General features: G+C 43.5%; 2 protein-coding genes and 2 long non-coding RNA genes across 9 annotated transcripts in view; 2 read left to right on the top strand and 2 right to left on the bottom strand.

Moving 5' to 3' along the window:
- Positions 1-5,175, top strand: part of LOC309541767 — a 26,011-nt gene extending 20,836 nt beyond the window's left edge. The window contains exon 2 of the long non-coding RNA XR_014223908.1: positions 4,807-5,175. This is a non-coding gene — a long non-coding RNA (uncharacterized lncRNA). The remainder of the gene's footprint in view (positions 1-4,806) is intronic.
- DUS4L (dihydrouridine synthase 4 like) overlaps positions 1-7,411 on the bottom strand; it is an 11,524-nt gene extending 4,113 nt beyond the window's left edge. Inside the window, exons 1-4 of one of the 5 annotated variants that reach the window (XM_082239855.1) lie at positions 7,272-7,411; positions 3,572-3,702; positions 1,840-1,961; positions 224-341 (exon numbers count right to left, since the gene is read on the bottom strand). In XM_082239855.1, the coding sequence (XP_082095981.1) occupies positions 224-341; positions 1,840-1,961; positions 3,572-3,702 (371 nt within the window). In that variant the 5' untranslated portion in view covers positions 7,272-7,411. Of the gene's footprint in view, positions 1-223; positions 342-1,839; positions 1,962-2,813; positions 2,959-3,571; positions 3,705-5,087; positions 5,224-5,343; positions 5,496-5,738; positions 5,880-7,271 lie in introns of those variants that run through there. The other 4 variants (XM_082239856.1, XM_082239853.1, XM_082239854.1 and 1 more) reach the window with 4 other exon arrangements.
- Positions 763-1,434, bottom strand: LOC309541795. The gene is made up of 2 exons (XR_014223942.1): positions 1,216-1,434; positions 763-1,177 (listed from the first exon to the last, which is right to left on the bottom strand). It is a non-coding gene; the product is annotated as an uncharacterized lncRNA (long non-coding RNA).
- On the top strand, positions 6,601-20,108 carry CBLL1 (Cbl proto-oncogene like 1). 2 transcript variants are annotated; one of them, XM_082239715.1, is made up of 6 exons: positions 6,601-6,802; positions 13,630-13,794; positions 15,446-15,543; positions 16,340-16,423; positions 17,653-17,726; positions 18,626-20,108. In XM_082239715.1, exons 1-6 carry the CDS (start codon positions 6,616-6,618, stop codon positions 19,662-19,664), a joined length of 1,647 nt encoding a protein of 548 aa, XP_082095841.1. In that variant the 5' UTR covers positions 6,601-6,615; the 3' UTR covers positions 19,665-20,108. The 2 variants fall into 2 exon arrangements, with proteins under 2 accessions (XP_082095841.1, XP_082095840.1); XM_082239714.1 differs by having other exon boundaries at positions 6,676-6,802; positions 15,443-15,543.
- Positions 20,109-21,518: the final 1,410 nt, after the last annotated feature.

Consider the following 21,518-nt stretch of genomic DNA (forward strand, 5'->3'; position numbering starts at 1 on the left):
AGAGGGAGTCAGGAAAATAAGTTAACCAAAGAGGAGAAATTAAGAAAGAGGGAATTTTTGTCTTTTTTATATGTGGTTTTTTTCCTTTTCTTTTTTGTGTTTAATGTCTGTATTTTTGTATTTTATAACTTTGTATCTTTTTTGTCTTTCCTATTGTTTTTTAAAAAATTCTTTTATTGTTAAAACCTAATAAAATATTATTTTAAAAAAATTAAAATTTTACCTCTGTGGACAGCCACAATTTACATCTACGCCATCGGCAAAGGGACTGATGATACAAGCAGCTTCTGCTAGAACGTGTGCATCTTTAGCGGCAAACTGAACAATCAGAGGGCGATCACCTGATAAAATGACATTTCATAATAATGAAAAAATACACCACATATACACATACAATGTATTGGGTCTGATTCTAAGATTTAAGGGTTAATTTAAGGATATCCATGGGACGAAAACTTTTCTCACACACCCCAGCTCTGCCAGCCACCAAAGGGTCAGGGACGATCTTGAACAATATGGGATGGGGATCTGCTGAGAGAGGGAGAAATCACTGAAAAGTGGGCAGGGTTCAGGTCAAAATTGGGCAGTTCTTCCCTTCTGCAGGAATGGTGCCTGCCCCCCACATGCTACATTGGTCAGGACGAGCCTCTGGGAAAGTTTTCAGGGGGTGCAGGTGGCTGTAAGAGGGGGAGAAAATGGAAAACTTTCCTTCCACAAATTTATTTCAATTATCTTAGGATGTAAATCATGAAGTCTTGATAATTTTTCAAAATACAGTGGTACCTCGGGTTAAGTACTTAATTCGTTCCGGAGGTCTGTACTTAACCTGAAACTCTTCTTAACCTGAAGCACCACTTTAGCTAATGGGGCCTCCTGATGCTGCCGCGCCACCGGAGCACAATTTCTGTTCTCATCCTGAAGCAAAGTTCTTAACCTGAAGCACTATTTCTGGGTTAGCGGAGTCTGTAACCTGAAGCGTATGTAACCTGAAGCGTATGTAACCCGAGGTACCACTGTAATAATAATAAGTAAGTGAAGAAAGTGGGGAGGGAGAAGCTGGAAACATGATCCACAAAAGTTCCCTGCTATGCCAGAACAACCATCTATAATTCCATGTCCTTACTCAAGCAGTCAAGCCTCATAAAAATGCAAACCTATGTAGGGGACAGACTCCACTCTCCTAGTGCCATAGAACACTGTTTCTGGTAGAGGAACAACATGCCATGGGCTGGAGCACCATGTGTGTGGTAGTAAAATGCGTTTTATCCATTATTGCATGGCAGTTAGAATTTGTGATTTCCAAAACATAGTTATGTCTGGAGTTTCACGGAACTAAGGTGGGAACCCAACTGTTCTGGTGATGCTGCAATCCTATGCATGTTTACTCAGAACTCAGTCTTAGTGCTCATTGTATACAGGACTTTAGCTTAAATAAAAGTACCGTATGGTAATTTCGTAGAAGAAGAAGAAGAGTTTGGATTTGATATCCCGCTTTATCACTACCCGAAGGAGTCTCAAAGCGGCTAACAATCTCCTTTCCCTTCCTCCCCCACAACAAACACTCTGTGAGGTGAGTGGGGCTGAGAGACTTCAGAGAAGTGTGACTAGCCCCAGGTCACCCAGCAGCTGCATGTGGAGGAGCGGAGACGCGAACCCGGTTCCCCAGATTGCGAGTCTATCGCTCTTAACCACTACACCACACTGGCTCTCACTGTAGGACTTTATACTACATCACACTGTAGGACTTTATACAGACCCCTAGCTTAAGGAGCATCAAAAAGGGCACAAAGTGGCCCTTGCATTTTATCTAATGAATCTGAAGAAATGCAAACACAATACCTTGGTTTGTAGTAAATTCACTGTGTCTAGCTTTTACAGATCTGACAAAATCAGCTGCAACAATCATTGGAGTGTAGCATAAATCACAGTCATATTTCCGGACTAACGTTCTGAAAGGCAATCTGAAAAACACCGAAAAGATCTGAGAAATAAATCGTACTAATTTTAATGAAAACACTTTTTGGGTAAACAAAATGTATGTCATTTTGGTGTTTTGTTCCGAACAACACTAAGTGCAACAGAATCACTTCTCATATAAAGAGAATGAATTTTTAAAATGGCTTTCAAATGCTCTTTTTCCATAAGTGGCCAAAAGGGGGGTGGGGGGGGAAAGTTAAGATAATGCCATTCTCAAACCGTGTATTGTGGAGTTAGCAGTTGTGTTTATATGTTCATATGATTCAACAGGCTGAGGCACATTACGTTTCATTGTGTGGCAACTGGAACATTTATTTTATGTGATTTCTCAAAAATATAAAAATTTAATTAGGCTATTCCTATATATCATGCCTGGACTCAGCTCCAGCCAAAAACTATACAGTAGTACCTCAGGTTAAGAACTTAATTCATTCTGGAGGTCCATTCTTAACCTGAAACCGTTCTTAACCTGAGGTACCACTTTAGGGAATGGGTCCTCCCGCTGCTGCAGTGCCGCCGCCACGTGCTTTCCATTCTCATCCTGAGGTAAAGTTCTCAACCTGAGGTACTACTTCCGGGTTAGCGGAGTCTGTAAACTGAAGTGTCTGTAACCCGAGGTACCACTGTAGTCCCTCCAGGTTAGCAACTGTCATAACAGGAACTGTACAGTCGTCCCTTGGTTCTCAAACTTAATCCATTCTGAGTGTCCATTTGACTCCCGAAACCGTTCAAAAACAAGGCATGGCTTCTGATTGGCTGCAGGAGCTTTCTGCACTCAAGCGAAGCCACGTCGGACGTTTGGCTTCCGAAAAGCATTTGCAAACCGGAACACCTACTTCCGGGTTTGCGACATTTGAGAGCCGATTTGTTCGGGATCCAAGCCGTTCAAGTACCAAGGTAACACTGTACTTCTAAGAAAGGGAGGCAACTATTTGACATCATTCTGATAACCAAGTTCAGCTGTCTTTCCTGCATTAGCTGCTGCCATATTAAAGGAAAGAGAGATTAGATGACCATTCAGTTTCATCTGTGCAGCACAGTTCTGATTAAAAAGTACATTCCCACCAAATTGTCAAAATTGGAAATATCCTGCAGGCAACTGCAAAATACTTAACACATATTTCTTTGTTGATAAAGTTCTAGAGGAGACTGTGAATCGGCCTTCATGTGTATAGAAGCCTCTAGCAATGTTTAGAAATTATCAATTTTGACAGTTGCTTCAGCCACTCTAGCAACCCATTGCTGCTGCTGTCACTGCTCACCTGCTTGAATTAGTTGCTGCAGTCCTTAGCATTCACATCAAAGTAGACCCATTGGCTCAAAGCCTTGATAAAATGTGATTAACAAACAGAACGAAGTACTCACAGCTAAGTGAAAGCTAAAGCTCCTCTGCTGGCTAGCAAGACCGCTCTTATACCTCAATAACTGTTGCTATATTCCATTGCTGTACTGTGTACTTTGGGACTATGGACCGCAATAAAGCTGTGTGTGTACTCACAGCTAAGCTAATTTAAGTACAATTTTCTTGGATGGGATTGTTTATTACAGCCCACGAAAATATGGGAATAGGAAGCAATCTGAAAATGGCACTTACTTTGAATATCTAACCATAGGAGCACATATTTTCACAATAGTCTCAGAGTGAAACAAATCAACTGGATTTCTTAGCGGAGATTGAAGGATTTCTCTGGACTGACTACTCAAATAAAAATTATCGGGCCACATCTGCAAAACAAAAAACATAAGACAACTGAGAAAAAAGCAAACTCTTTTAATCTTGCTAAGCTTGCAGCATTATCCTATTAATTGCAAACAATCGGGTTTTTTTAAAAAAAATCCCCTTTGATCAATAGCTACAGTAACTTCAACCTCAATAAAACACTTAAAACATATTTTACAGCTTCATAGCAGTGTCAAAATAAGCCAGGCTATATTCAGAAGGGATTTTGCCCCAATGAGCCCTCACCACAAAGTTGCTTTTTTAAAAAAACAAAACAAAACAAAAACTATTTGCATACATATCTGAAGTCGTTCCTCACCAAAAAATACCAAAACTGGCTAACAGAACTGACAACCTTACATCCTGATTCAACAGAGCTGCATGTTTCAACGGATTGGAGTCTCAATGGCTGAAATTTCAGAGGGCCTACTATGTTGGTCAGTTGCAGCAAAATCAAAGTACTTTTAAAAACTAATACATTTTATTGCACATAAGCCTTCGCGTACTACAGACCAATTCAAGCACCACACACTCTTTTTATTCTGATGAAGGGCTCCACTCCTTGAAAGCTCATGCCAAAATAGCGTTGGTTCGCCACACAGGGCCAGCCCAAGACAATTTTGGCAACTGAGGCGAACCACAAAATAGTGCCCCCTCTCCTTGCCAGAGAAGAAGCGGTGAGTGAAGATCCACTCCAGGAACAAAGGGATGGGGGATAGAAAGGGTTCCTGGGATAAATCAGTCAGTAGAGCTTGAGACTCAATCTCAGGCTTGCGAGTTCGAGTCCCACGTTAGGCAATTGGACAAAAAAGATTCCTGCATCGCAGGGGGGTTGGACAAGATGATCACCACCACAACCCACCCATTGGTCTGGGTTTCCCTTCCAACTCTATGATTCTGTGATCTACATCAGGATCTGCTGCCCCTGTGGATTCTGCTGCCCGAGGTTCTCCCACCTTGCCTCAGGGTGGGGCTGGCCCTAAGAAGCCACAATGCCCTTGTCAACTTGCTGAGGCTGCTATTAATGCACGAGACTCTGAAATCACCACAAATTGTACGACTAGGTGCTGTGGGTTAAACCACAGAGCCTAGGGCTTGCCGATCAGAAGGTCAGTGGTTTGAATCCCCACAACGGGGTGAGCTCCTGTTGCTCTGTCCCTGCTCCTGCCAACCTAGCAGTTCGAAAGCACATCAAAGTGCAAGTAGATAAATAGGTACCGCTCCGGCGGGAAGGTAAACGTGCGCTGCTCTGGTTCGCCAGAAGTGGCTTAGTCATGCTGGCCACATGACCCGGAAGCTGTACGCCGGCTCCCTCGGCCAATAAAGCGAGATGAGCGCCGCAACCCCAGAGTCGGCCACGACTGGACCTAATGGTCAGGGGACCCTTTACCTTTAGGAGCCTTTCAATAGCCCTAAACGTTCGTGGGGGTGGGTAAGAATGATGAGCAAACACGTGCTCAAAACACAGTTTCTCCCCTCCAAATAACAGAAGAAACGTCCTGAGCAGCAAAGAAAGATGATGGGAAAAGAACCAGGACGTCAGCAGAGGCAAAAAAAGAAAAAGCCTGCGAGAAGCTCCTTTGGGGATGTGACGGCGGATTCTTCCCCGAGCCTCCAAGCCGTGGAAGAACACTACAGAACGCTACCTTGTCCCTTCTGGCCCTTCCGCCCTTCCGTAGGGCCGGAGAGCAGCCGGTTTCAGCGGGAAGAGAAGGCGAGCGTCCTGAACGAAACGAGAGGGAGACTATAGAAACAAGAAAAGTAGAGAGGGAGCAAACAGCCTCGATTTCCGATTTTATTTTTTTTAAGGAGCTGCTCCTTTATTACCTCGACATTTTTTTCTCTCTCTCTCTTTTTGCATTGGGAGTTACCGCGGAAAGTTACCGATCGGGTTTAAGGCGGAGGTAGCGTTAAATATAACGAAGAAGCGAAGTCAAGTCAGGACCGAAGTAGTATACACGTCTAGCCTTTGGTATATCTACGGGAGATCCCCAGTTAGAGCTTATGTCAGGCGTCTCAGCGGGGTCGGCCTTAGACTTACCAATAGTGTAGAGTTACGCAAGGTCTGCGAATGCTGGGTTCCTTCGGAAGCCCGAGCAGCCCTCGTCTAAACGGGGCATCGTATGGCGGTGATAAGGCGGAGACGCGAGGCCGCGTCGCTTCGGGTCCCGTGGGCAAGGAGGGCGTAAAAGCATGTTGTTGATAAACTGTTAAAAAGCAAAATAATAATAATTGTGGAAATATCTGAATTCTGCACACAACGGGCCGCAGGGATTATTGGAGTTTACTGGAGTTTGGAGCGACGACGCTGGGCTGGAAAAACCGAGCCATGCTCACGCGGTCCTCCTGCTCAAGAGTCGGACGGAGCTGCTACGGATGAAGCCGCCTTCGCTGAGACACAGCCACGGCAAGGATGCTCTGTTGTTGACATCTGCAGGGCAATTTGTAGAAGGACTTAAGCCGCGTTTCCCTTAAGAAGCAACGGCCTTTGCCGCATTATTTTCACTTTCCAGTTCATTCATTTCATTTAAATACAATATAACTACAGCAGCTTGTCCAGCGGCGCATACTTTTCAAGTTTCGCATGCAGCACATGACCAAGGGAGCGCAAACATCCATGCTGCCTCTGCTGCAAACTTCTTGAAGGAGACACCCAGCCGCTACCCAGTCACAGTTTGCACTAAAAATGCTTTTTTCCGTCGCTTACTTTTCCCCAGATATATCTATTAAATTCCCACAAATTTCACATATACATTCCCATCCATAATAAGATCTTTCTCCTGTTTTGTCGACTTCCTGTCCCATTTGCCATGGTGTTTTCTCTCCCCCCTTTGCAGCACCCTATCTTTCCCCTCTCTTATTCCTTCCACTGCTCAGAGTTCAAATCCTGCACCGGATTCCGTTCCCTCACTCCCTATATGGCACTGCCGAGGGACATTCCCGCCCGAAGGAACCAGGAAGCGGCCCTTCCGGCGAACGGTTTCGCCTCTGCTTTCGCACCTCTACGTTCCCCGCCGCCTCCCGCGCTTCCGGTCCCGCCCATCCTGTGGCCCGGAGGCGACTTCCTGTCCCAGAGTACCTTACACCGAACCATGGACCACAATGGTGAGTTGGGGAGCGGGCGGAGGACCGGGCGGGCGAAGCCGGAGCCTCGCAGCTTCCCCGTCCGCCCGGCGGCGGCCTCCCGCTCCGTCTCCGCCCCGACGCGGAACCGGTAGCCGGAGAAGGGCGGCGGGGCCTCGAGGGCCGCGGCCTTGTTTCGAGCGGGAGGGCGGAGCGGTTCGAAACGCGAGGCCTGGCGCTGCCTGGGCCGCGGGGGGCCGTCAGACTCCGCTAGGCCGCCCGCTCCCCTCAGAGGCGAAGGCTCGCGGCCCTCACTCCCAAGTAGGCCCCGCTCTCCTCAGAGGCGAAGGCTCGCGGCCCTCACTCCCAAGTAGGCCCCGCTCTCCTCAGAGGCGAAGGCTGGCGGCGCTTACTCCCAAGTAGGCCCCGCTCCCCTCAGAGGCGAAGGCTGGCGGCCCTCACTCCCAAGTACGCCCCACTCCCCTCAGCGGCGAAGGCTCGCGGCCCTTACTCCCAAGTAGGCCCATGTCGGGCCGCCGTCCTCCGACGGGGCGGGCGGGGGTGCTGCTGACCTGCCCGCTTCGCCTCTATTTGACAAGCTTTGCGAGGCGCTGCCTTGGGCCGCCTCTGGAGGAAGCGGGGCTTTAAGGCTGGCCTCCTCCTAACTGGGGTGGCTCCCCTTTCGCGCTCTCTATAGCAGGGCAGGCGCCCCCCGAAGCTCCTTTCCTCCTTCCGCATGAAAAGCATCAAGGAAAGGGGCTTCCCCGCTGGCCCCAATGCTGGATTTAAGAATCAGCTAAACAAGCAATAGCTTAGGGGCCCCATTCTCTTAGGGGCCCCCAAAAAATTAAAGAAAAAAAACCCCTGAATGTGCATTTCCAAAATATAAGATAAAAAGCAAATAAACTTTGTACAGCTTTCCAGCCCAAAGAAGCATCTGGCTGCCATATGATTTATGCTTAATTACCTGTGTTTTGATAGCTTTTTCCGGGGACCGACCGTGCTTGCAAATACCAGACGCCTCTTTTCTTTGGAGCTTCAGCCGCAGGGTCACTCCCGAAGTCAGGCTTTCTCTCCGTGGGGAGGGAACGCTGTTTTGGGCATCTGTGGTCTCCTTCAACTCCAGAGACCCCTCCAACTCCACAGTGTGTCCTTTTAGATGCAGAAAGGCCTTCTGGGCCTTTTGGGGGTTGTGAAGCCTAGCAAGCCCCCCTCTTTCACCCCTTTGGTGAGTGCTCACCCCTCAGAACTCCGAGACGAGCATCCGAGAGCAATCATCGGCAAAGCAGAAGTCCTAAACTTTGATAAAATACATATTTTGTTGTGTGCAAATGGTCCATAAGTTACCATATAGCATATATTCAACACAAAAAGGCAATAATTTGTTGTTGACAAAGGACAGCTGGACATATAAAGGGCCCCATTACCTTCAGTAGCTTAGTGCCTCATCAAACCTAAATCTGGCCCTGGGTGGCCCGTTTTCTGTACGTGCAAATGGAAGTAGTAGCCCATCTCCCCACCATCACCACACTCCCCGCTACATGTGAGTCGAACGTGACTCTGAAAATAATGATAATAATTTATGGAGTTTATATGCCTCCCAATACCCAGAGGTCTCAGGGTGGTTCACAGAAAATATCACAACATATATAATCAGAATAAAAGCAACAACCCAATAAACAACACCCCCCCCCCAAGAAAAGACCCACATTTTAAAAGGATGTTAAATAGATCAACCAAAGGTTAGCAGGGGTTTTTTTTGGGGGGGGGGGTTACTGGTTAAGGGTTTTGTGGTGAAATGTCTGGTTGGAATTGCACAGCAGGGCAAACATGGCTTCCTCTGATTCCCCACCCCACCCCATGAGTTAGAAGTACTATCTAGAGTTGGTAGTACAGGAGTTTGGGAAGCAACAGCTTGAATCGGACAGGGGCAGCCTGCAAAAGTGTCCCTGTTGCTTAATGGGCTAAGCTTGCTTTTGTTGTTGTTGATTGAATCATGCTGCTTTAAAGCATAAATCATTCAACACGAATAGGAGTTATTCATGTCGCAGTTGTTGTAAAAGGGATTATTATGGTGACCAGAAGGTAATGGAAATGAGTAAGATTTTGGAACACAGAAATAAAGCAAACCATCAAATCCCGCACACGGAGAGCCACTTTATCTAAATCGTATAATTTGGTATTTGAATGATTTGTATTAATAATTGTATTATAAATTGGTATTGTTGTAATTGGATTGTAATTGAAAGCCAATAAAATTATTTTTAAAATTCTTGCTGCTTTAAAACAAAAAACACAAACAAAACAAGGCAAGGGTTAAGCAACTTTACTAGATAGAGAGTATTGATAGAAACTCCTTTTATCTCTCATGAAGTAAAATGTGTAAACATTGGTAGCTGTTGATCTACTGCAGCGTTTCTCCGGCTGCTTTTGGGCTACAGTTCCCATCATCCCTGACCACTCATCTTTCTACCTAGGGATGCTGGAAGTTGTAGTCCAAAAACAGCTGGAGAATCAAGTTTGTGAAACACTTACCTGTTAGGTTGCTCATGCCCTTTTAAAGCCTGCATCTTCTCATAGGTCTACTGATTTTGTTTGCCATATTGGAATTTATTAAAAGCAGTTGAGGAGTCTGTGCTCCTCCATACGCTGCTGTACTACAACTCCTATCATCCCTGACCATTAGTCATGCTGGCTGGGGACAAAGCTGAATCCATCACAGAGTTATAAGATGTATTTCTGAATATGTCACTGTCAGCTTATGTGTAAAGATGGGCTAGGACCAGGGAGACCCTGGTCAAATCCCCTTTTACCTATGAAGCACACTGAGTGACTCCTGGCCATTCTCATTTACCTGTACCTAGCTCACACAGCTGTTGTGGGAATGTAGTAAAGGAGGGGATGGCCACCCAGAACTCCTGGGAGGAAGGGTAGAATAAATATGCAATAATAATAAAAAAATTAGGAACATTTGCTGTGGGCTTAAACTATGGATCAGTTCTAGTTTGAAGCACTTGCAGTGATACACATCTGATATGGATTGGGATCTATTATAACAAAGGAACAAAATAATTATTTAGAAGCAGGTGCAATTTAGATCCTGCCAACTTAGCAGTTCGAAAGCACGTCAAAGTTTTTAATAGAATTCAAAGTTTTAGATAGAATAATAGAGTCTCAGATGTGTAACCTTGGGTTGATTTCCACTTACTTCATTATACAGTGGGAGAGATGAGAAATGCTAACCCTTCATTGAATTTTTCTGTATGTTTTGCTCTTTTTACTTGGAATACTTGGTTGTAATCCTCACCCTACTTACCTAGGAGCAATCCCACTTGAATTAAGTAGGATTTACTTCTGAGCATACTTGGCTAGAATTGTACTGTAAGTGGCCTAATTTGCAGGCGATTATTAGTTTCTTCAACACCTTTACATGTATATATAGTTTCTAGTATCAGAGTTTAGCTTTATTTTGTACATAGGACTGAATTAACAAACAGAATAGACTGCGTGTCTGATGAGATGATTCCTCATTATACACTCTAGATTTGAATAACTTTGGGCTTATTCACATTTACCTATTGCCCTTTGCTTTCTAGGCACAAGTCTGTACTTTCTCAGTCTGTAGCCAAGCAATTATTTGTTTATTTTGCCCTGCCATTACCCCCAGGAAAACCCACTCTTTAACACTGAATTGGAGTATTTTGGATTTTCTGTGGATTGCTGTTTGCTCTGATGCAGCAGCAAAGAGCAGGTGTTCATGGAGAAAGTACTCAGACATAGAGCTTTAAAGTGTGGCCTAGAAATGGGGCACAAAAAGGAAGTCTGGATGAGCCTTCTGTTACCGTAGTTTGATTTGTGATGATGCGGTAACTGCTCCAAAGATTCTTCCTGTTTTCCTTGCTGTTGAAACCACTGAGCTGCTTCCGAATTGAGTCTAGAGAGGTACAGGTGAAAAGTACAGGAAATCCTCTTTGAAAGTAAGATTACATCTTTCAGAGGGTGAAGAAGAGAAGCAGTTCTAATTTGCAGAGTTCTTTCAGCTAATGAAGCTGGAAAAATGAAAAGCGTCACTTCAGTTTTTATCGTCATGTATTGTGCAAGAAAAGACTGGTCCCTTCCCAAGCAGTTCATAGTCTACAGCAGGCTTCCTCAACCTTGGCCCCCCCAGAGGTTTTTGGCCTACAACTCCCATGATTCCTAACTAGCAGGACCAGTGGTCAGGGATGATGAGAATTGTAATCTCAAAAACAGTTGGAGGGCCGAGTTTGAGGAAGCCTGTTCTACAGCATGGCAGACAACAAGGAGAGATTGGATAAGAGGCCAGAGTAACCAGGGAGGAATGCAGTCACATTTACTTCAACTTTATCTCATTTGGGAATTAGGACTAACCTGGCACCTTCCAGATGTTTTGGATTACAACTCCCCATTGGCCACAGCAAACATCTGACAGGGAACCAGGTTTGTTAAGCTAAAGGTGTCACAGAAAACTTGAGTTTTGAGGAGGAGATCTGACCTAGCAACTTTGCTATGCTAACTTTTCTTAAAGGCAATGGTTTGCAAAATGCAGAGTTCTTCATGAGAGGATATTCAGAAATGGTTCTATTTACCTGTTTATATTCATTCATTTATTTGAATTTATAGCCATTAGGTCCAGTCGTGACCGACTGGGGTTGCGGCGCTCATCTTGCTTTATTGGCCGGGGGAGCTGGCGTACAGCTTCAGGGTCATGTGGCCAGCATGACTAAGCCGCTTCTGGTGAACCAGAGCAGCGCACGGAAACGCCGTTTACCTTCCCGCTGGAGCGGTACCTATTTATCTACTTGCACTTTGAAGTGCTTTTGAACTGCTAGGTTGGCAGGAGCTGGGACTGAGCAATGGAAGCTCACCCCGTTGCGGGGATTCGAACCACCAACTTTCTGATCGGCAAGTCCTAGGCTCTGTGGTTTAACCCACAGCGCCGTCATTTTACCTTTTACTATCCTTCACCAGATGGTTTCGCAGTAAGGTCCAAAAGTAGCTCCAAGTTAAAACAATTAGAAATAATATTAAAACATTATAAAACTACTCTCCCCGCCTTCAAAAATGTATGCTTGACATATAGAATCTGTGTGATAAAAATTATACTGTTATAAATAAAGTACATACTGAGATGGGAAGTGTCTTACAAAATTTTTGAAGTCTGCTTGTTTTATGATTCGCGCAGTAAGTCAAATAATGTTAATTGATTGAGTATTTGACTGTTGTCAAATACTCATTGAAGATATGCTGATGATGCTTCAATAATTGACTCTTATTTAACACAATTGCCTTTAAAGAAAGTGACATTTTCTTTTACTAGTTACTGTTCCTATTCCTTTATTTTGTTTTAATTTTCAGGCTTTAGGCTTGCACTGGTATTTCAGGATAAAAAAACAAGGAGAAATATTTGTTGAAGTTTTAAGGAAACCTTGTCTAATATTTTTTAAAGCTATAATTCATAATAGTTGTCTTAAAAAGAAAATCTGCTAGTACAAGGCAAGGCACCCCATTTTGACCAATACCCTTATCAAGTGCAGTCCTCTTGCTATATTCCATACTATTCTAGGTAGGGAGGGGGTGGCGGTGATGGAAGACTGTATTGAATAGAAGGAATTGATGGAAGTGATTTGCCCTGCTTTACAGAACTATTTCTGTTAGCATAATCCTGCATTTGAATACTTCCCCTTGTTTTTGTAGTTAGTATTAAATCTGCCAATCGTTAAAGGATATTTTCTGTTGTTCCAGTAAAGTTAGGTAAAGGTAAAGGGACCCCTGACCATTAGGTCCAGTCGTGGCCGACTCTGGGATTAGGTCCAGTCGTGGTGACTCTGGGGTCATCTCGCTTTATTGGCTGAGGGAGCTGGCGTACAGCTTCCGGGTCATGGGACCAGCATGACACAGCCGCTTCTGGAGAACCAGAGCAGCGCACGGAAACGCCGTTTACCTTCCCGCCAGAGCGGTACCTATTTATCTATTTGCACTTTGACGTGCTTTCGAACTGCTAGGTTGGCAGGAGCTGGGACTGAGCAACGGAAGCTCACCCCGTTGCGGGGATTCGAACCACCGACTTTCTGATCGGCAAGTCCTAGGCTCTGTGGTTTAACCCACAGCGCCACCCATGTCCCTTCCAGTAAAGTTAATGCTGTATAATTATTTGACCTTAAATTGACAGTATTTGAGCAAATCTTTTTTGATCAGTTATAAACCAGATGTTCACTGTTTCTCAGTCTTATGACATCTGGGCGACCCCCCGCCTTCAGGTTGAGGTGTTGGATTGGGGAAATGTAATGGGATGCTTCAAACATTTTTTAAAATGTAGAAAACTGCATTACAGGGTGGAGTTATAGTCTATTCCTTGCCATTTTTAATATGTAGGGAGTTTTGTGTGTGTGAAACTTCAAACAGAATGTTTTCCCTTTCTAGTCTGAAGTAGTACACTCTCGGAATATGTTTGCCATGTGGTGAGTTTTGTCTAATTTGGGCCTTTTTTTGGCTATGCCACACTACAAATAAATGCTTTGGTTTGACTTAGCTATTGTGGTTGCTGTTTGCAAAAGGTAATCTATTAAAGCATGATTTTGTCACTTGCTATTGTAATCATTCCCACAGAAGCACCAGGTGAATACATTTTTTAGTACTATTAAACATAAATCCGTTCTTCAGTAGAGAGTCTAGTGTCAGAGAGAGCTGGTTAATCATAATTTTACATTGTTTTTATAGCCTGTTATTCTGTAGAAACTCCTTGAAAACTGTGCTCATCTGTGAATATTGGGTCAATTTGAAGGGGTAAAAATTCTTTTTAGCATTTGGATAAATCGGAACAGATACATATCTTCTTCTTTTTTACATAGACAATGATTTGCAAGGTACAAATAGTTCCGGATCATTGGGAGGTCTTGATGTTCGTCGACGCATCCCTATAAAGCTAATCTCTAAGCAAACAAACAAAGCTAAACCTACACCACCTCGTCCTGCGAGAAGTATGAATAGGTTGCCATCAAAGGCTGGTGAAGAAGGTAAGAGAGAAGCTGTATCATAATTCCAAAAGGCTTTAGCAGCTTTTGCCATTTATAAAAGGTATTTCAGAATTGGCAGTTTGCAAAAGATAAGCTGAAGGGTCCATGGGGCAAAAGCAAGGTGGATTTGATTTAAATCACTAGTCAGTAAGACTTGATTTAAATCATTTTTTTTACAGAAAGACTCTTTCTTGTTTGCATAATCTTAATATTTACAACCAGATGAAGGTTTCATTTTTGGAATAATAAATTTTCAGAGTAGTTTTTACAGTTATATCAAAAATTACTGTTTTGGTTGTACAATTAGAAATACATAGATTATTATGAAATTATCATGAGGGTTAACTATATTTGGACAACTTTTCTGCTGTACTTGATTGGAAGGAGAAAAATAATCATTTCCTTAATAACAGTTTAAACAATTCATTTAACTAAAACAATAACATTATAGCATATGCATCCATGTTTGTTAACTGATGTGGTTAAACAATTAAAATAAAAACCTAGACTTGAGTTTTAGCACACATGAAAAACTTAAAACAAATTCTTATTTCCTGATGAATAGCCCTTTGACTGTAATGTAAGTTAAATAGAAAACTATCTGTAGAAGGGTTTTTCCTCCAAAAGCTTTTTATTGTAAAAATCCAATTTAAATTTTAAAAAATCAAATTTTTTTAAAAAAAATCATTTATTTTTATCCACCCTGCCTGCTTGTCAGTATCCAATCAATCAATCAATCAATCAATATCCTTTATTCGACCGATAGTCAGAAATAAAACACAATAATTATAAACTATAACATCATAGGGGTACATAAATAAGGTAGGGCCACAGTACTAGACCTCTCACAGATAACCCACATCAAGGCATTCAGTTATACGTTTCCGACACTTGAGTGCCAGGAAAAGAAATTTAGCCACTGACAAAGTTGTTTTCCCAGAAGACTTATTTAGCAGATATGCTGTCTGCTTTCCTCTTTGTCGGGAACTGAGCTGGGGTAAGTATGGGGTTATAAGATACTGTCTTAAATCGTTGTAGCTGGGACAGCTCAGTAAAATGTGCTCTGTGGATTCTACCTCGCCCAATGCACAGTGGCATAATCTCTGGTCATATGGGACTCCTCCATATCTTCCCTTCAGAACCGCCGAGTCAAGAACATTATCCAATTTGTTGTGCCCTTCCCAACAAAAAGAACAACCTTCTGGATCAGACCAAAGGCCTGTCTAGTCCAGCATACTGTTCTCACTGTGGCCAAACAGATGCCTGCGGGAAACCTGGGAGCAAAACATGAGCCCAAGAGCATCCTCTCTTCACGTGGTTCCCAGAAACTGGTGTTCAGAAGTATTCCTGCCTCCAATGGTGGAGTTGGAGCATGGCCAACATGGCTAGAGGCCATTGATAGTCCTCTTCTCCTTGAATTTGTCCAATGCTCTTTTTAAAGCCATTCACGTTGGTGGCCATCACAGCCTCCTGGGGGAACGAGAGCCATAGCTTGACTATGTGCCGTGTGATGCACTTTCTTCTATCTGCCCTAAACCTTTCAGCATATGACAAAATGGCATGTGTCAGTGTGAGTGTAGCTAAAAACCCCCACCCACAACCAGTTACCAGCAAGGTTGATCTAAATTTTTGGTTTGTTCCTCCACAGAAGAATTTGACTACAACGAAGAAGAACGATATGAATGCAAAGGTGGTGATGTGTTTAGTAATCAAAGAAGATTTCCCGGACACCTCTTCTGGGACTTCAAGGTTCAGTAATTGACTCCGTAGTTCCGAAATACATTCTGCTTTAAAAATTATAAAGTCAAAATGTTGTTTTTAAACAGGAATTTATTTTTTAATACAGTGGTACCTTGGTTCGCAAACTTAATCCGTTCCGGAAATCTGTTCCAAAACCAAAGCATTCCAAAACCAAGGCACACTTTGCTAAGGAAAGTAATGCAAAACGGATTAATCCGTTCCAGATGTTTAAAAACAACGCCTAAAACAGCCATTTAACGTGAATTTTGCTATCTAACGAGACCATTGAGCCATAAAATGAAAGCAATAAACAATGTACTGCAGTCACACAATCAAATCAATCAGTAGCTGAACTGGGTTCCACTCAGTCACAAACACAAACAAAAAAAGCCGCAAAAACAAAAACCCAAAATAAATAGCAAAAACAGACAGACCTCAGCGTAACACTCAAAATGGAAGTGTAACACTCAAAGCGGAGCATGTTCAGCTTCTGAAAAAAGTTCGCAAACCGGAACACTTACTTCCAGGTTTGCAGTGTTCAGGTTCCAAGTTGTTTGAGTACCAAGGCGTTTGAGAACCAAGGTATCACTGTACCGTATAGTGCCTAATCTGTTGCTATTACTTAATACAACTGAATAGAAATTTTAGTCCTGTTCACAAAAGTTATTGGGGGGGTGGAGAGAAAGTGGGCTTCGTACCTTCCAGAAAAACGTACCCAGGATTTTTGTCGATTTCTATGCATTTAAAATATGCAAGTGTATTGTGATAATCAGCTGATGAAAAACGATGCTTGCCGTTTTGACAGATAAATTTACTAGGAGAAAAGGATGATACTCCAGTCCATTTCTGTGACAAGTGTGGGCTGCCAATCAAAATGTATGGACGCATGGTAAGCAGAACTATATTGATCAACTCAACACAATCATAAAGCTATGTCATATGGATAGCTGTGTCTTCTCAATACTGCTAACTTACAATATATGCTCATTTAACTTGTGTGCATTCAGCTTTACGTGCTTGGGAAAAATTTTAAAATATGCAAAGGGGCAGACAATTGGGTGGGGGGAGCAGGTAATCTTTGACAATCCCAGCCACCATTGAAGCCAGTGTGCTTGGACTATACGTGATTTTGGCTGTAGGCGCTATCCCTAGAATGTAATCACAGCGTAAGTTGAGTCACCCGTCTGATGAGCTGTAAAATCACTCTTGCTTCTGTATCATGCAGAGCCCTATTAAATTTAATCTGGAGCGCATTGAAAGATAGCATGGAAAAAATATTTTGATGTTCTTTTTCAATAGTGTGTTTTCCAAAACGCTGACCTATATATGATTTCAGTTTGCTTTTTGTGTGTGAAAGCTCTTCCAGTTTAGCGAACTGAATGTAGACTTGTCATTGGTCTTGTTCGTCTCTTATTTTGTATTCCATTTGTATCCTGCTTTTCTTCCAAGGAGTTCAAGCTGGAATACATTATTCCTTCCCACTTTGTTTTATTCTCACAAGAACTGCAAGGTAGGTTAGGCTGGGAGATAGTGACTGGCCCAAGAGCACCTAGAGAGGATCATGGCTGAGTGGGGATTTGAACCCACATATCATGTTTTTGGATTGTAGTTTAGGTGTGGACAGTTTCCTCCAACCATAGAGTACCCAAGTTAATGGAAGTTTGTCATTAGCTTTGAAGAAGCTCAGATTGCTCTCAGAACTGGGTTGTTAAAATTAAATCCTAGTACTGGATATTGGATGTTTTAGTTTCGTACATGGAACAATCCAGATTCTTAACATTGTGGTTATGTATTTTAATTGGGAGGCACTTGCAGAACCAAAGAGTGTCCAGCAGATGGAAAGGGAAGCCTATATAATAAGGAAATGTATGAAATACAAGTACCATTAGGTATCTAATTTCTCTGCAGCTTCGTGGACATTTTAAATGTAAGAATTTTATTCTCAGCAACATGCTTTGGAGTGTTCTTGCTGTTACTTGCTTATTAGTGTGCAAAACATCTTAAAGTCCTGATAGCTGGGTAAGAATCTATTCTGAACAAAGCAAAGTATCCTATTTAAAAGTGAAGAGTTTGCAAAGCATTGATTTGCTCATGTGGTTTTCTTTCCTGGTTTTTTAGATACCCTGCAAGCATGTTTTCTGCTATGATTGTGCTATTTTGCATGAGAAAAAAGGTGACAAGATGTGCCCAGGGTAAGTTAAACTGACGAGTGTAGTTTTGTGGGTTGGGGAAATACACTGCTCCTTTTTTCTGGTGATCAGTTGTATGCGACTATACTCCATGTGTTCCCTCATTAAGAGGTAACATGTAACTCAGCTCTTGACTGAGGATGAGAGGAAGGAAGATGCTGGTAAATTGGACAGGATCTGTAGTTACCCATGACAAAAGGGGTTGTATCCAGCAATTATATTAGACAGGCAACACAGTAGTCTGCAACAAGGTTAAGGGATTATTATTATTATTATGTATACCCCGCCCATCTGGCTGGGTTTGGTTCTAAACTTTACCTTGCAAAATTCAGTGTGCTTTCTTTCTAATCTATCCCTGCCACAAATTTTAAATTGTTATTAATGGAGAAAGATTATGTTCAGAAAATTATTCCAAGGTATACATAAGCTATTATAATACGTGTGCTCAAGACATCGATTCCATAAAGCATATTTTGTTGCATTGTGCAAAATATGAGCAGGCCATGGCTGAAATGATACTACCTTTGCTGGTATCTTTCCCGGGAAAATCAGAGGCTCACTATGTCAGGTTCCTACTGGAAGACCGGACAAATGCTAGAACGTTAGCAGTGGCAAAGTTTTTATCGGTGGTTGCAAGAACAAATGAGCCCTATATTCTAAACAAAATGCTTGATTAACCTGGAGGTAGGCTGTATGAATTGTGTATTGATTTGTAATGATTTGTTGGGTCTCTGGACCGTAATAAAGATTGATTGATTGATTGATTGATTGATTGATATTATAATACGAAGCAGCTAATCTTGTCCCTCCCGTCCCCCATGATTGTTTGTTTATGAACTTGTACAACTCGTAGTAATGCCTGCAAACTGCTTTCTTGTTTCTCCCCCCCCCCCCCGATATAGCTGTAACGAATCCGTGCAGCGAATTGAGCAGTGTGTCCGGGGGTCTCTCTTCATGTGTAGCATTGTGCAAGGTTGCAAGAGAACCTATTTATCCCAGAGGGACTTGCAGGCTCACATCAACCACCGCCACATGAGAGCCGGCAAGCCAGTCGCGCGGCCCCCGCTGGAACCGGTCCACCCTCCGATCGCTCCTCCTCCTGCCGAAATCCCTGAGCGCTTCATCCTGCCTCCCGATAAGCACCACCTCAGCCACATCCCACCAAAGCAGCACATCCTGATGCCGCCCCCGCTGCAGCACGTCCCTCACGAGCATTACAACAAGCCTCACGAAGACATCCGGGCCTCCCCGGCGGAGATGTCCATGGCTCCCCCGCCCCCTCGCTCGGTCAGCCAGGACACCTTCCGCATCTCGACCAGGAAACACAGCAATCTGATCACGGTCCCCATCCAAGACGATTCGAATTCCGGCGCTCGGGAACCGCCGCCTCCGGCCCCCACACCTGCTCACCACCACCCCGAGTACCAGGGCCAGCAAGTGGTGTCCCACCCCCACCATATCATGCCGCCCCAGCAGCATTACGCCCCTCCCCCTCCCCCGCCGCCGCCAATCAGCCACCCCATGCAACACCCTCCCCAGGCTGGAGGCACTCCTCACCTGGTGTATAGCCAAGCTCCGCCTCCGCCCATGACCTCCGCTCCTCCCCCCATCACCCCTCCCCCCGGACACATCATTGCCCAGCTGCCACCGTATATGAATCATCCTCCGCCGGGACCGCCCCCTCCTCAGCACGGCGGCCCGCCGGTCAATGTAAACGCTCCCCCTCCCCATCACTACAACCCGAACGCTTTGCCAAAGTTCAATGAAGACCAAGGAACTCTCAGCCCTCCATTCACTCAGCCGGGGGGGATGAGTCCAGGCATGTGGCCGGCTCCACGGGGGCCGCCGCCGCCGCCGCGGATGCAAGGCCCGCCTTCTCAAGCTCAGCTTTCCGGACCACACCATCCCGATCAAGCCAGATACAGGCCATACTATCAATGATATTAATAGTAATTTGAACTAAGAAGTAAGACATAGGAAGGATAACTTTCTAAACAGCAGCCTTTTAATGGAGAGCGCTCTTTTTTTCTGTTCTGCTTCATTTATTTGAAGAAATAAAAAAGTTTTAAAATGTGACTGTAAAACTCTGGGGACTTAATTCTTAAGGTAAATTTTTAAAACCTTGACCGTAGGACTCTTTGGCGACTGATATACTGTAGTGCTGTATGGCTCTGTAGTTGACAGTGACATTTTAACAGACGTTGTACCCATAGTCCGGTTGAAGTACCCCAGAAATGAACATTTGTAATATTTCCCAAACACCCGAACACTTACTGTACCACTTGAAGGTATTTTTGTTAAATCTGATGGTTAGTTTTATTTGTGATACATTTCCTTTTTTTTGTCAACCTGTGTATAATTAAATTTAAAATATGGTCCAAAAAAGTTTGCTTTTTTGCATGAATTTTAAATGTTGGGGTGGAGTGGGGAGTAAGAAATAATGAATTTGGCGTTACTGTTTTTCACGCAAGCATGATGGCATTTTCACGTAGGAAATTTGTAGTCTTTTCGAAGTGTGAGAAAAAATAACAGTTAAAACAGACCTTTCATTGTGTTAATATCTTTTGCTAAGCAGGCACAGACATTTTGAGTCTCATGAAGGTCTTAAAAATTTTCACTTTAAAACCTCAGACTTGTTAAATATTCCAAAACATCCCTTTATCAATTTTAGTGCTTCAGTTTTCAGGCGATAACATTGACCTTACAGCAATGACTTTACAGCCTAAGGTTTTCTGTTTATTTGAAACTCATAGTGCCAATGCCATTTATGGGTAATTCATTTTTAAGTCATGTTAGTGTTGGAATCACAAATTCACTTGTTACATGTTAAAGAAATCAAAAATTGGTTTTGCTTTATGGAGAATATTCCTTATGGACATCGTTGAAAGGTTTATAAACTAAGGGCCACTTCCTATGTTAAACTTTTAACATGCAGAATATTTCATATACTGCCCGAAATGTAAATTGCACGTTCAGAAAACTAATGTTTTCCACTGTGTGCATTATAGAGGCAACTGTTAACTGCGATTGGCTATATTTGATGTGGTGGTAAATACGTTTAGCACCATGTAATACGCAACGTGGAAGCAGGTTTATGCAGATAAATAACAGTGCTTAGGAACTGGAAGGCAGTTCTGCTGATAGGAGGAACACCACACTGTAAGGCTGTGTTGCTATATGCATTTTTTAGGGAGGGAGTGCGTTTTCTAAAAAAATAAGTGCTACTTCTGTGTAAACATGCCTAAGATTGTACTGCATGGCTGCAATCCTGTACATAGCTGGGAATACACCTTAGACTTGTGAATAGAAGTACAGGATTGCACCATAAAGGACTTTCGGCTAATGATACAAAGAATTCTGGTAGACTGGAGATCTTTCACACTTCACACATTTACTTGGGGCCATGTACAGAGAAAACAGGCAATCTGTCTACCGGTGTTATAAATCAGGAGATCTCCCATCTATTACGAAATTCCCCTGACCGTCTTCACAAGGCTTAGTTGTTACTTAGGCACCAGCAGTGGTGTCTTTTGGGACTGAAGGCAAGGAAACCAGCAGTCAGTGGAGCCAGAGGCAATGGCAGGCAGAGGGCATGCTCCTCGCTGCTGAATTCTATAAGGGCAGCACCAAGCCTAAGCAAGAGGAAGCGGACGGGTGGTGTCACCCCTTGGACTGATTCTAAGTAAGAAAGTGAGTAGCTGAGGCCAGGCTGATGCAGAGGAGACACCACCCCATTCACACTCGTGGACCAGCCTCCGTTGGGTACCAGCACCTGTGATTCAAGAGTAATCGGGA

This window comes from Podarcis vaucheri, assembly GCF_965113315.1.
Source record: "Podarcis vaucheri genome assembly, chromosome: 10".
Lineage (NCBI taxonomy): Eukaryota > Metazoa > Chordata > Lepidosauria > Squamata > Lacertidae > Podarcis > Podarcis vaucheri.